The 14470-nt window shown below is 26.8% G+C and overlaps 4 protein-coding genes and 1 long non-coding RNA gene across 6 annotated transcripts; 3 read left to right on the top strand and 2 right to left on the bottom strand.

The window, feature by feature from the left end:
* The first annotated feature begins 169 nt into the window (after window positions 1-169).
* On the top strand, window positions 170-3231 carry LOC102676022 (T-complex protein 1 subunit delta). Its single transcript, XM_006624631.1, has 9 exons — window positions 170-526; window positions 908-960; window positions 1072-1161; window positions 1231-1482; window positions 1591-1686; window positions 1764-1925; window positions 2011-2355; window positions 2474-2725; window positions 2812-3231. The coding sequence occupies exons 1-9, from the start codon at window positions 418-420 to the stop codon at window positions 3055-3057; spliced, it is 1605 nt and encodes a 534-aa protein (XP_006624694.1). The 5' UTR covers window positions 170-417; the 3' UTR covers window positions 3058-3231.
* A 663-nt stretch (window positions 3232-3894) lies between these two features.
* LOC102676164 (folliculin-interacting protein 2) lies at window positions 3895-9511 on the bottom strand. The gene is made up of 12 exons (XM_006624632.2): window positions 9075-9511; window positions 7940-8141; window positions 7725-7814; window positions 7563-7642; window positions 7397-7467; window positions 7185-7304; window positions 6861-7092; window positions 6391-6723; window positions 6243-6327; window positions 4860-6148; window positions 4330-4786; window positions 3895-4190 (listed from the first exon to the last, which is right to left on the bottom strand). Exons 1-12 carry the CDS (start codon window positions 9173-9175, stop codon window positions 3978-3980), a joined length of 3273 nt encoding a protein of 1090 aa, XP_006624695.1. The 5' UTR covers window positions 9176-9511; the 3' UTR covers window positions 3895-3977.
* LOC102676304 lies at window positions 8570-10939 on the top strand. 2 transcript variants are annotated; one of them, XR_422892.2, is made up of 4 exons: window positions 8570-8793; window positions 8880-9037; window positions 10028-10252; window positions 10468-10939. It is a non-coding gene; the product is annotated as an uncharacterized LOC102676304 (long non-coding RNA). The 2 variants fall into 2 exon arrangements; XR_004151671.1 differs by having other exon boundaries at window positions 8880-9682.
* LOC102676445 (dnaJ homolog subfamily B member 13-like) lies at window positions 9921-12543 on the bottom strand. The gene is made up of 6 exons (XM_006624633.2): window positions 12425-12543; window positions 11950-12171; window positions 11511-11655; window positions 11038-11215; window positions 10562-10733; window positions 9921-10275 (listed from the first exon to the last, which is right to left on the bottom strand). Exons 1-6 carry the CDS (start codon window positions 12523-12525, stop codon window positions 9981-9983), a joined length of 1113 nt encoding a protein of 370 aa, XP_006624696.1. The 5' UTR covers window positions 12526-12543; the 3' UTR covers window positions 9921-9980.
* A 266-nt stretch (window positions 12544-12809) lies between these two features.
* On the top strand, window positions 12810-13794 carry LOC102676578. Its single transcript, XM_031514643.1, has 2 exons — window positions 12810-12931; window positions 13262-13794. Exons 1-2 carry the CDS (start codon window positions 12892-12894, stop codon window positions 13792-13794), a joined length of 573 nt encoding a protein of 190 aa, XP_031370503.1. The 5' UTR covers window positions 12810-12891.
* Window positions 13795-14470: the final 676 nt, after the last annotated feature.

Raw genomic sequence — 14470 nt, 5'->3', positions numbered from 1 at the left:
TAATATTTATTATGTATTTTAATTAATTATATCTTTATAATATTATATAATTTAAATTAAATAAAATTTGTAAAATACTAAAGATTTTCATAATACGAACTTTTAAAACTTTCTTTGGCGAATCACTATGTAATACTGAACAGTACTACACATTTTATATATTTTATATTATATTTCATATCGATACATCCAATCTCAAAGATTTATAGTCTGAGGTTTCCAGTCGTTTCTTCGGCGTGTTTCAACCGTGCTTTAATATTGAGAGGAATTATATTTTTTCTTAAAGTGTTTGATAAATTATAAGAAAAAGTGTCGCGAGAAACCATTTCCAATACACAGAGGAACGAAGTTCCTTACAAACTCGCGTATAAACTTCGCAATCAACCCGACTTAAGAAACGTAACTAATTTGTCGAGAATGACTGCAATTACGGCAAGCGGCGATGGACGAAATGCTCATGGACAAGCTTATAAAGATAAAAGTAAGCCAACGGATATTCGTAGCAGCAATATTAATGCTGCAAAAGGTAAATACATAATAATATTAAAATATTTGTTTCACTCTTCATCGATTATTTTTTATACTTCTAAAAATTTTACTTTATATGGTCATATTTAACATATTGTAATCACTTTATCATATTACAAATCTAAAAGAAATATTAAAATTGATTTTATAAAATTTAAAACATATTAAATATATTTAAATGAATATAATATATATATATATATAATATATATAATATATATAACTTGCATGCATGTATATGTGTGTATATGTAATAATTGAAATTATTTAAATTTAAATTTTTTATTCAAATTTTTTGAATAAATTATAATAATTATATTGATGTATATTTATATATTTTTGGATAAAATTTTTATCTAAAAGATACTTAATATTTCAGCTGTTAGTGATGCAATTCGTACTAGTCTTGGTCCCAGAGGAATGGATAAAATGGTAAAATTAAATCTATATATTATCTATATTAATTAAACTTTTTCTTTTATTTTTAATTATTTTTAATTAAGTTATTTTATATAGTAATTATATTTTATTATATATATTTAGATTCAAGCAGGAAATGGAGAAGTTACAATTACAAATGATGGTGCTACTATTTTAAAAGAAATGAATGTTGTACATCCTGCAGCAAAAATGGTAATTTTTTATTAACATTAAAAACATTAAAAATAATCTTTTTACTTTCATATCTTTTTGTGTTTTTAGTTAGTTGAATTATCAAAAGCACAAGATGTTGAAGCTGGAGATGGTACTACTAGTGTTGTTGTCATAGCTGGTTCCCTTTTGGAAGCTGCAGAACGTTTATTACAGAAGGGAATACATCCTACTTTAATTAGTGATTCTTTTCAAAAAGCTGCAGCTAAAGCTGTAGAGATATTGACAAATATGTCTATTCCTGTTGATTTAAGAGATAAACAATCATTAATTAGAGCTGCAGCAACCTCCTTGAATTCAAAGGTATATATTTATAAATGTTATTTTGAAATACTTATAAAATATAAATTTAAATTCAAATAATATTCTAAGTTCATAAAAAAATATTAATATAGAATATTTCTTTTTAAGGTTGTCTTTCAACAGTCAAGTCTTTTAGCACCATTAGCTGTAGATGCAGTATTAAAAGTTACTGAAGAAGGAAAAGAAAGTACTGTAGATCTCAATGTAAGAAAATAAATATTTAAATTATATTTAAGTAACAAATATATTAAGTTTATATTTTAATATTATTACATTTATAGAATATAAAAGTAATCAAAAAATTAGGTGGCACAGTTGAAGATACTGAACTTGTAGAAGGATTAATCTTTACACAGAAATCCTGTAATGTTAATGGACCAAAGCGTATTGAAAAAGCAAAAATAGGTTTAATTCAATTTTGCATTTCTCCACCTAAAACGGATGTAAGTACTACAAAAAAGAAGAATATGTGAATGTGAATATAAATATAAAATTCGATTTATAAGCAAAACATTTTTATTGGTTTAGATGGATCATAATGTAATTGTATCCGATTATGCTGCAATGGATCGCGTTTTAAAAGAAGAAAGGACTTATATATTAAATATTGTGAAACAAATTAAAAAAACTGGTTGTAATGTACTCTTGGTACAAAAATCTATTCTTCGTGATGCTGTTAGTGATTTAGCTATACACTTTTTAGATAAAATTAAAGTTATGGTAATTAAAGATATTGAGCGCGAAGATATTTCGTTTGTATGCAAAACATTAGGTTGCAGACCAATTGCATCATTAGATCATTTTGTTGCTGAAAATCTTGTTAATGCAGAATTATGCGAAGAAGTACAAACCGGAAGCTCTAAATTTGTTAAGGTTAATATATTTAAAAAATATGATTTATATAAAATTATAATAATATTTTTCTATTGTAAATATTATTTTTTTAATTATTTTATTCTGTTTCTTTATTTTTTTTTTTTTTATTTTATAGATTACTAAAATACAAAATCCTGGGCCTACAGTAACAGTTCTTGTACGTGGCAGTAACAAATTGGTTCTAGAAGAAGCAGAACGTTCCCTGCATGATGCATTATGCGTAGTGCGCTGTTTAGTGAAGCAAAAAGCTTTAATTGCTGGAGGTGGTGCACCTGAAATAGAACTTGCATTAAAATTAGGAGCATATGCCCAAACTTTAACAGGTGTTGATGCTTATTGCATTAATGCTTTTGCAAACGCATTTGAGGTAAATTATGTATAACATTTTTATAGTTCAGTAAGAAATACATGTAAATTTTTAACATTTCTTAAATATGTATTTCGAAATTATAGATAATTCCATCAACACTAGCAGAAAATGCAGGATTAAATCCTATTGCAACTGTAACAGAACTTCGAAATCGGCATGCTAAAGGTGAACATACTACTGGAATTAATGTGAGAAAGGGTTCAATTACTAATATTTTAGAAGAAAACGTGATTCAACCACTTTTAGTTTCTACAAGTGCTATTACACTTGCTTCAGAAACTGTTCGCAGTATATTAAAAATCGATGATATTGTGAATACAAATCAATAATTTGTATCAAATTTAAATTGCAAAATTTAAATTTTGTCTGGATTATAAAATATCACATTACATTTTTGATTTCATATTTAGCTTCTAATATTTTTATGATTTATTAAACTAATAAAATCGAATTGTTTTTTTCATTGTATTTTAAAATAAAATAAATCTGCTTTCACAAAACAATTTATTTTATATTCTTCTTATATAAATTATATTTTTTAATTTCACTAATATTAATATATACTAAATAATATATACAATTATGAGGAATGAAAGTTACTTTCTTAATAAAAATAATAAACTGCATATAAAAAATTATTTTTATTTTGTGTGATTTTTGAAAATTAATGTTGAACAAAACACAGAAGTACAAAAATTAATTTAAATTTTATTATCCATTTTTGCAGAGTTAAATCTAAGCTTTTTATGTCATGTAAAAAAACAAATATAATTTTTATACATATAATATTGAAGATTAAAAAGATTATATTTTTTTTGTACATTTTTATTTTTAATAAAATGTATCATTCATTGAATTGAATATTAATACTATTGATAATTTTATAAAATTTTAAAGATTCTAAAATCCTTTTAATATAAAATATATATTTAAAATTTAATATTTAAATGCAAATTAGATGTTCCTACATATTGCACAATAAATTAAAACATTTTAAGACATATATAACAAACATTTGGTTTAAATTTTAATATAATTTATCAGAAAAATGTTTTAAACATTTATATACTTTTCCATTTAAAAAATTTTAAAATTTATTGGGATATATCGCCCAATAAAATAATCTACAATTATATTTTATAAACAAATAATAAAATATATATATATAGCTTACTTATAGCTTACTCTATATTGGACAATAAAGGACTTCATGTCCTAAAATAAAAATCATGATAAAAATGAGATACAGTCAAGTAAGTGTGAGACCAAATCTCTGGGCTATTTCTGGTGTATGTGAAGTTGCAACTGCGAGTAAAAGTGGTACATCTGCTGCATCGAGATCGAGAGCATACGTCAGATTTGCAATACTAGCATCACATATTTCTGTTGTTAATAACATTTCTGCTAATGCTTCACTTTTTAGCCACATTTCTTTTAGTTTTGCTTCCAATATACCTATACACTATAATTGAAATAAAAATTATAAATATATATTATGCTATCTTGTTTTAAATAAAATAATTATTTTAAATATTTTTATATGTTTAAAACATTTTTTGATATTTCTAATACTTAAAATTAATAATAATATGATTTCTTACTTGCGAAGCTGAGCGATATTTTCGCCATAAATAAGCAAAGCTTTCCAACATATTGGCTACAAGTCTTGACATCCCAATCGGTAATGGCGCAGTATGTAAAGGCATATTATTAGATATAATTCCAACATGCCAAGTATCTAAATCGGCTAAAATACAAAGTGATTCGGCAATTGATTGATCAATAATCGGAAAACGTACACTGGCAAGACATTCTTCACGTATGCAGTACCACCATTCTTTGTTTATTTCAGATTCATTTTTATTTTCTTCTTGCTGAACAACTTTCTTTTTTCTTCTTTTTTTCTTTTTTAATAAACCTTGTAAAACTAAACCCCATGTATAGGATGATTCAGAATTATTTAATCCCTGTGATTCTTCAGATTTTATATTATTTTGTAGAAGTGTCCTTGTAAAACCAGTATCCTGGGGTAAATCAGTCTTCTTTATTTTTTTTGTTCTGTAATTAGAAATTTTACATCTACAATTAATCTTATCTGTTGTCAATATTTATTATAGTCCGCGACACTAACCGCGGCATAGGTAATTCAACGACACTGCTAGCTTCCATCAAAGTTTCTAGACTATTTGATCTAGATAATCCAACATTTCCATCGCCTACAGTATTACCACAAGTACGTAATACTTCTGTTGCATTTGTAGGAGTTTCAAGAACTTGTTTATAATTATCATAATTCTGTGATGGTATATAGCCTTCCCCGTTACATCTTTGACAAAACCTTAAAGATCTTGGAGATACTCCTGGTGACTGAATACTTTTAGATGATTCAGGAAAATTTCTTTGAATAATTTTTCTCAATACACCTTCCGGCAATTGTGCAGATGTACTTGGTACCCTTGTGAACATATATGAACATTGACAATTATATCCAAGTCGCGGTCGTGACAATGTTTTCACAGACTTTTCTTCATCACCAAGTGTAAAAAAGACATAGGAATCTTTCATCTCGTTAACTGTACTTTGACCAGTTTCAAATTCTGGTCTAGTGGAATATAATTTTAATGTACGCGTATCATCAAATTCTTGAAAAGTATCTATTTTAGAATTTATATATGTTTCTTCTAAATCATCACCATCCATTTTTTTTTCAAAATTTCGTAGAGAAACTTCAGAATAATGTTGTATATCAGTCTTTGTCGTGTCGATATCTTGTGATACAATTTCATTAACTATTATTTTAACTTTGTTTGATGCACAAGTTTTTTTGTCAACAATACTCTTTACATTGCTATCATTATCTTGAGGAAATTCTTTCAAAGTAAATTTTGTATTTCTTTCAGATTCTGATGGTTTTAACACAAATGAATCTAGATTTGATTCCATTGTAATGCTACGTTTAAGAGAATTAATAGATCCTTCTACTCTTAATCTTTCGACATTGTATCGAGGATAAGAATTTTGCATAATAGCATTGTCACTTTCTGTATCATATGAAACCTCTTGTATAGGAATTTTTTTTCTAGTAGATGTGTGTACATGTGATGTCAATGATTCTCGATCATTATACATTATTTTTGTTGTGAATAAATGCGGTCGTTTTATTTTCGCTTGTTCTAGAAGATTTGCAGCTTCTTGAATATCTTGTTCAGTAACGCAACAATATTCTTGTCGTTTCTGCACTACTCCACTACGAATGAAATATGATAAAAAAAATAAAACAGAATTAATCAAATTAACTTTTTGAGGATCACCCGCAACAACTGTATGTGCAATCTTGATAGGATTACTTAATGCACCATATAAGTCACCTAATTGAGCCCATAATGGATTACAAGGATACCAGGTACCTAATTTCTCCATCTGAAAAAAATATAATAAATATATTTTGTTCCTAAGTATGACATGGCATATTGAATTAAAGCAAGGAATTATAAAAAAGATCTGAATTATTTACCAATTGTCGATTATGAATTGGCAGTGTAGTATATATCCAACCAAGATGATACGTTAAAACAGCAGTTACAACAGTACTTAAAAAACTAAAATATATAAATGTTAAAATTTCAGTTTAAAAGCATAGTATTTTTCATTTAAATACTTACAAATTAGTCGATTTTGTATCAGTATTATCTAGCAATTGACACATTTGTTCCAAACTATGATGCAACATACTCATTTTATGTTCTATTTTCACTGAATTAAGTAATACATCATGCCATAATAAAGGTGTGCGTGAATATAAATCTGCGTTTATATTTGTAAGTAAACGCAATAACGAAACAATAATTCGTGAAGAAGATCTATAAAGTCGTTCAGGAAGCTGCATTCCTTTATTTTGAACATTGATATTACCTGATTCAATAGAGAAATATCGTAAACGATCCAACATTCCTTCTAATAAAGCCATGTGCTCTAATAAACAAGTTTCTATTTTTCTGTAATGCAAAACATACTTTTTTAAATTATTATTTTTGATTTAATAAATTTTTATGTAAAATGAGATAAGTTAAAATTAAAATAAATTAAATTAATAATTAAAATATTCATTAATAATCTTAAGTTAAATTTCAACCTTTCATGACCTTCAGCTAGTTGCACTAACATCGTTAATCCAAGTCTTGTTTTATGACGTTTAACATGACTATTTTTATTATCACTTCCATTCTCAGTCCAATATTGAATTCCGAAAGTATCATCGGAATCTGATCGTGTTAAAGAAGTAGATGCTGATCGTAACCATCTTCGACGTAAACTTGAAAGACTACCAATACCGGAGGATCCATTACTTTCCAACGATTGTGAACCTGAATTAATATCGCATTACATCTCAAAAAATAAATGCCAATAAATCATTTTTACATAGTTCAACTTGAATCGATATATATATTTAACTTACTCCCTGATGGTGGCGGTATATCTATATTCCATCCACTACCAGTACTAGAACAAGTAGAATTTTTTCTGATATCAGCGTTTAATTCTGATCCCGATAAATTTCCAGAACTTGGTCGAGATACTGAAAAATTAAATTTTCACATATATATTTAATTTCAATTGACTTAATTTAAATTAATGATATTATAATATTATTTTGAAAATGCTACATACACATGGTTTGCATACTAGAATTAGAATCAAAATTCACAGAACGACCTAATCCTTCGTCCGAAACTTTCTCGCTGAAATATGATTGAATAATAAATTAAATATTGTATCCATATATCAACTATAATGTGAAATCGATAATTATCTTATTAAGAACGAATAAGCTTACCTCTGTTTGCATATATTGTGTTCTGTAATTGGAAAAACTTTTGTGCACATGATGCAAGATGGTGAATTCATTGAATGAATCTTGAAAATAAACATAAAAAAGATTATTTTATAAAATATTAATATCATTTATTTTCAATAGAATTTTGTTTTTATATTTTACCTTAAATGAAGATCCTCTGTATGTCATCGCTACAGTACCAAACACCATTTCGCTTAATAAGCTCACATCATCTTCGCTTATTTTTTCTCGCTAAAAATTTATAATTATTTATATAAAATAATATTTTGAAAAATATATTTTTATATTTCATTAAATTATACAATTTTTTATATAATATTAATTAAAAATTGTTTTTTTTAATAATTTTTCATTACCTCAAAGATACGATTGTTTCCGAAATTAATTGAATCATCATTCGAGTTAATATTATTTTTAAGCTTAAACATAGCTGTTTTATTTTTACACCATTTTTTCTCCAAAGAAAGAGAATCAAAAAGAAGTTTTCTTCCGCGCCATTCGCATTCTCGAAACAATAAGATTCGAACTCGACTTGCTCCAATGCATAACGCTGAAATTCTACAAATATTGAAAATCATACAATGCAAATTGATAATAATATTAAAAAAGAATTTATTACGATCTTTAAAAAATATTATCATGCTAATAAATCATGGTATTATATTAAAAAAATCATGTAAATAAATAAAATAAACTTGTTTCATATGAGATTACACGAGAAATTGTATGAAACAATATCTTAATCTTAACTTGTAATCTTCTAATATTATACTGAAATAATATAGTTAGTTTTCCTTATGTAACTTTATAATCTATGTATAGCAAATATCAATTTTAAGTATATAGCAATTTCACGATTATTAAAAATAATATTCTTATCATGCAAAATTTACTAAAATTTATAATAAATAATTTAAATCTTTTATTAAATATTTTTATTCAGTATTTATTTATATTATATCAAAATCTCAATAAAGATATAATTTTTTTTTATTAAAATATAATAAAAGAAAATATAAATAATAAATGTGCAATATAAATGTTTAAATAGATTAAAAATGTTTAGAATAAATATTCGTAAAGGATTAATATATAGAGGTCAATTTTGCAGATCGATGCATAAGCCAAGTCACGAGCATGTTAGTAACGATGAGATTATGTCTCCCGCCAACGGACAAATAGAAACGATCGTAACACAAAATAGGTTAAGGTAGATCGAAAATATGGACTTTAAAAAAAATGGCAAGTAATATATTTTTTTCTCTTTTTTCAATAAAAATTGATTTTCTCTGATAGAAAAAATATAAAATAATTATTAGAATAATATGGAAGGCTTCGATGATCGATACTATGTTAGCAATAGATATCGAAAGCATGAATAAGATCGATAAATATAGAACAATGACGATATAAAGAGATACGTACGAATAAAATGAATGGGAATAAATAACGAGGTATATTCAAAAAAAAAAAATAGGCAACTATTCTCACCTATCATCTTCTTCTGTTCCAACGTTTGATGCTACAATAGTTTGAACGTTGTTTTTGAAACTCTTCCTCGAAAGGAACAGCTTATCAAGCAAAGGCATCATAAACGAACGATCGTTTATAGCTACCGCATTGCTTGCTAACTTTGTTTCGTTTTCGGTCTATCATGTCACAAGGAACTGCACCATACATGTTCACGAGTATCAGTCAACTGTAAATAAAGTCACGTGCGGAAGAGTCATATGATTGCCCGAGATTACTATGTCCCGTTCAGTCGACATCGAATGGAATGTTTTCCGGCTCTTTTCTTTCTTTGCTGTCACTATTTATTTCACTTCTTACAGGCCAGGGAACCGGTTCAATGAAATGCTGATAAAAATATCAAAAGCATGATAAGAATAGGAAAAAAAACAAATTCGTACAATCGAAATGATTATTGACTGCGCATGATAATTTGATTATGATAGAAGTTATAGAATGTACCGCAAGAGTGCAGTACTCATCAATATAACGATTTCGTTGCAATCATATTTGAATTTTTTTTAAAATTTTAAAAGTTATTAGACGATAAAATATTTTCAAGACGATAACATAACAGTTTCAAATGGTTAGTAAGTTTCCTATTTATTTTATTTTTTACATAAAAAAAATTATATTAAAAAATCTCGATAAAATAAGAAGTGTAAAGTATCTGTAGAAAAAGATGTTATTTTAGAAAGAGAACCAAGAATTTTAAAAAATATTGTTTACTCATTGCATATATATATATTAAATAACATTTATTAAATTGGTAAAATCATTTAACAAATCGAAATATACAATGATTTTATTTGCAAAAAAATATGTATATACATCTAAAATTAAATATTTAAAGAGTTAATAAATCGATACCATTAAAATATGGAAAAATTAAATGTTACAAATAAAGTCTAATTCTTTTGCTTCATAATCTTTAGGATCTCGGCGTACAGGAACATCAAAATCAATATTTCTACGCATTTTATTAGCCAATATAAGACGATGAACATATTCTGTATCCCTAATATCTTCTGATGTATCAAACGCTCGTTTAACATAATTTTTATTTGATACTGGCATATATACCGGATATTCAATGTTAAAGGTTATAATTAGATCTCCTTTTCCTTTTGGATTTTCTGGTAATGGCAATCCTTCTCCAAGTATGCGTTTCTTATAATCTGGTCTATTTTACAGCAAAAAAAAATGTTACATATTTTTTTATAAATTATTATTATTATTATAAAATATTATAATTATATTTTATAATTATTATTATAAAATAATATAATTAATATAAAACAATATAAAATAATGTAAAATATTGTCAATTTTTTTTATTTAAAAAAAATCTGTTGACAATTATATTTATTTCTAGGATTTGTTATATTAAACGTAAAATAATTATTCATAATTATAAACAAACAAAGAAGGAAATAAAATGGATTGGAAATGGAGATGGTGGCACGTACGTGATGACAGACGTTAGTGGTATTCGAAGGGTTCTGTCGTCGAGGGTGTCGACGGTGACCACTGTTCCGGTCAGTGCCTCTCGCAGAAAGATATCGACCGTCATGTGCAAGTCAGAGCCCTCTCTTCGGAAGGTCTCGTGAGGCCGGTCCTCCGTGATGAAGATTACATCCGCTACGTTGACGTGCTTAGGACTGAGTAAAGATATTATGCGAACCACTACGATTAACCCATTTCTGTCCATCATGAAATGATGCATTTTAAATACATTCTTTATGAAATTCGAACCAATATAAGCAAAAATGCTATAATAAATTTTTGTAAAGAAAAAAAAATGAATTTGATTCTATTTCTATTTACGTATTATAGAAGTACGTAATCTTTTTATTTTATCGAACAGAAATGATTTAAATTTGAATATATTCTATTAAATAAAAAAAGACAAAAATATTTTTTTTAATTAATATTAATAATTTACCAGGTATTTTCGTGGGTCCTTGGTCACCTTCCTCTGGAAATGTTATCCTCGTCCCTGTCGGTATGCCTGGTTTAATAGGTATTGTTAAAATTTTTTCTTTTACTACTGTCATAGATTTATCATCCCCTACCAAAACCAATCTCTGTATCTTCATTTTCTTAATTCCACCAAGAAAAACCTATTCATATCAAGAAATAGATCTCTTAAAATTGATTATCAATACAAATAAAGGATCTATATTAGAATATTTGATAAAATACATTTGATCAATTATATAATGATAAGGGATTAACATAATGTAATGAATAATAAATTTGTATTCATAAAATCACCTTAAAATTTATGATTTATGAAATATATGAAAATATATAATAATAAAAAAAAAATATAGTTTGATATGACGAGTCACACGTTATCTACTGATTAAAACTGGAAACAGAAAACTATAAATAAATAGAATATCGATACGATACCTCCAGAAGGGTTAAGTACAAGGTTTTTATCAGAGGCTCTTCTTTACGTTTTATACCCCGCCCCTCGGGAAATTCGAGAAGAGATGGAGACTGCGTTACTGCGTAGATTAGATCAGCATAAGGACTTTCGGTACCGAAGAATTCCCTGTAGAGATACTTCTAATGAGAAAGGTGTAGATCGGATTGTAAATATTCAAAGTTTTCAAGTGATTGTTAAGTTAATCATACACTTAGATAAAGTTGAGGATTATATAATTGATATAATAAAATTAGAGGAAAAAAATAAAGTATAAGTAAAATTACGAAAAAAGATTACATTCTATGAAATTTCACTTATTTTAGTATTTTAATGTAATATTTAGCGGAATATTTTATTTATATTCTTATTGTAAAAATTAAAAAAAAAAAATGTTCTATAATAATAATATGATTTGAATACCTATAAGTTCTCATCGGTTCTCCATGATAAACATATGGACAGATGAATTCTTCGGCTCCAGGTATGCCATTTTTAAGACCTTCCTCACCGAATTGATCATATACAGTTCTTTTAAGAGGATCTGAAAGTACATCGTATGCTTCAGTTACCAAGGCAAAAATAGTACTTAAACTTTCATCCTTTGCTCTTTTAGGATTGTATCGTATCGCTAAACGTCGAAATCTGAAAATTATAATGTAGTACATTATTAAATATATATAATATAGTACAAATTATTTAATAAAAATTAAAAATTATATTAAAAATAAATATGCTTATTCTTATATTAAAATAACAACTGCAATATAATCTGATCAATTAATTATTATTATTCATTATTAATGTTGATGATATTTTGCAACATAGAACTATTGTCGAATTGATGAAGAAGACGGAAAATAAATATTAATATTATAAATTATATTGTCTTACTCACGCTGTTTTGATTTCCAAATCGTCGCAATCTTTTGTTAATGATAATACACCATAATAATCTATACCACGCTTATCACATGTACAAGTTTCGTCGCATGACATGATTATTCTATTTTTATTCTTTTGCTAAATTTTTAAAAATTGTTTTATTTAAGTAGAAAAAAGAATTTGAACAAGATGGTGGAAGAAACACTTACACAAGCGACTATCTTCTGTTGTTACATATACACGGCTGATGTCATGGAAGAATGTCGATCAAAAAATAAAAGAAAGAAAATCGCATCGTTTCTTAACGATTTTTCAAGTGTTATCAACAACCAACGCGCCCCTCTCGACAACGAAATACAATCTACGCTCGTGTGTTAGCTTTTGTAATTATTAAACGTCTCATGTCCGACATTTATTGTTGAACACAGAACGATCATTAAATAGCTATTTATTGATATTCCATCTAAAGAAAAGATTCTCATGGATGCTTCTGAATTAATTTTGAACCTCGTGCAGAAAGGTGAGAATCAAAATAAGAATTTCTTTGTGAATTTTATTCATTATTGTTGCCAGAATTATTAACAACGTAATAAAAATGTAATTGATACTAATACTTACACAATTTATTTCTTATTACGATTTTTTGTTTCAAAACACCATTATTAAAACTGTCTGAAATTTTATTTTTTTAATTTATTTAATTCAGTTTCAATGTTTAAATATTATCTAAATATAGAAATATATATATATATTGTAAAATAATATTGTAAAAAATATATTGTAAAAAAACTTTGATTATGAAAATATATTTTTTTACTAAGAAATATAAATAAATTGAAATAATTTCTAGCCGCGGTTAAAACGGAAGTTAAGGAAAAAAATTTAAGCGATTGCGAAGGATTTTCTAATTGTGATAGTCCATCTCCTAGTCAACATGCAATCGACAACAATTCGTTCTCCTGTAGCGCGCCTGAAAAGTCGCGAGGAAATTGTAAAAAGGAAAAATCTGAAGAAGAAATATTCAAGGTTTCCTTGGCGACGAACGACGAAGATTTGGAAAACGATAAAGAGAATGTATTAAAGAAAAAGATACGGTTGGAAGCGAGACAGATTTGTAGTAATCGTGAAAAAAGCGATGAAGAGAAAATCTTCGTGCTGCAGCAACTCGGTCGATCGCAGATACGTCCAGAAGGATTCCCAGCATTTCTATGCATCGATGGGAGAATTGCCGATTCGAATGGAGTTAAACGAAAAATCCCACGACCAGCGAACGCTTTCATGTTATTCGCCAATGAATGGCGAAAAAAGCTCGCTGCGGAGAATCCTCGAGAGTCTAACAAGGACATTAGTGTTAGGCTAGTTTTTTTTCTTTATAATACATAGTTTTTTTTTTTCTTTATACAATATTAAATAGTTGTAAAATATTTATATTTTATATTTTTATTTTATGTAGAACTTATTCTTCCTATTAAATATCTTTTTTGGGTACAATCAAATTTTATATATTTTCAATAATTTAAAAATAATTATATATATGCATATATAGAATATTGTAAATTATATTTTTTATGTTGTACAGATTAGGTATTCTTTGGAAGAACATGGCAAAAGACGTAAAGGAAAAATACTTTGCCCTGGCCCGGGAAGTGGACGCGGAGCATAAGAGGAAGTATCCCGGTACGCTTTATGCCTATAGTCTCTCTTCAAACCAATATGACCTCGTTTTCGCGTTTGTAGCGGCTCGTCGAAGTTTACCGATACGACTGAATGTTCGTGCCTCGCGTTTGGTAGGTACACGATAGTTTCTTGTATCCTTACAAACACAAAAAAGGATAAAACATCGTGAAAAATGATAGACCAAATTTGAATGAATTTATACATTTATCAATTATCTATATACAAATTCTACAAAGAGAAATTGTAAACTAAATTTTAAACGGTAATCAATATTGATTTTAAAATTTTTTTTTAAATCAATTTCTATAAAAATAATTTCATTTTCAATTTATTTTTATTTTCAGCGATTAATAACTTTGATAATTTACATTTGATTTTCTTA

The sequence above is a fragment of the Apis dorsata genome, unplaced genomic scaffold, assembly GCF_000469605.1.
Source record: "Apis dorsata unplaced genomic scaffold, Apis dorsata 1.3 scaffold_1086, whole genome shotgun sequence".
Taxonomy (NCBI): domain Eukaryota; kingdom Metazoa; phylum Arthropoda; class Insecta; order Hymenoptera; family Apidae; genus Apis; species Apis dorsata.
The sequence above is the reverse complement of the archived record's forward strand: the minus strand, read 5'-3'. Positions and strand labels throughout refer to the sequence as shown.

What these genes read in the sequence shown, in the direction of transcription:
- LOC102676578 (XM_031514643.1), top strand. Translation starts at nt 12,892, where the DNA reads ATGGATGCTTCTGAATTAATTTTGAACCTCGTGCAGAAAG. An exon ending in TTTGAACCTCGTGCAGAAAG is followed by an intron (nt 12,932 to 13,261) that starts GTGAGAATCAAA and finishes AATAATTTCTAG; the next exon opens with CCGCGGTTAAAACGGAAGTT.
- LOC102676164 (XM_006624632.2), bottom strand. Translation starts at nt 9,175, where the DNA reads ATGATGCCTTTGCTTGATAAGCTGTTCCTTTCGAGGAAGAGTTTCAAA. An exon ending in ACAGAGGATCTTCATTTAAG is followed by an intron (nt 7,643 to 7,724) that starts GTAAAATATAAA and finishes TTTATTTTCAAG; the next exon opens with ATTCATTCAATGAATTCACC. An exon ending in TTCTAGTATGCAAACCATGT is followed by an intron (nt 7,305 to 7,396) that starts GTATGTAGCATT and finishes TTAATTTTTCAG; the next exon opens with TATCTCGACCAAGTTCTGGA.
- LOC102676445 (XM_006624633.2), bottom strand. Translation starts at nt 12,525, where the DNA reads ATGTCATGCGACGAAACTTGTACATGTGATAAGCGTGGTATAGATTAT. An exon ending in GAACCGATGAGAACTTATAG is followed by an intron (nt 11,656 to 11,949) that starts GTATTCAAATCA and finishes GTATCTCTACAG; the next exon opens with GGAATTCTTCGGTACCGAAA. An exon ending in AGGACCCACGAAAATACCTG is followed by an intron (nt 10,734 to 11,037) that starts GTAAATTATTAA and finishes ACGTCAACGTAG; the next exon opens with CGGATGTAATCTTCATCACG.
- LOC102676022 (XM_006624631.1), top strand. Translation starts at nt 418, where the DNA reads ATGACTGCAATTACGGCAAGCGGCGATGGACGAAATGCTCATGGACAA. An exon ending in CAATATTAATGCTGCAAAAG is followed by an intron (nt 527 to 907) that starts GTAAATACATAA and finishes TTAATATTTCAG; the next exon opens with CTGTTAGTGATGCAATTCGT. An exon ending in CAACCTCCTTGAATTCAAAG is followed by an intron (nt 1,483 to 1,590) that starts GTATATATTTAT and finishes TTTCTTTTTAAG; the next exon opens with GTTGTCTTTCAACAGTCAAG.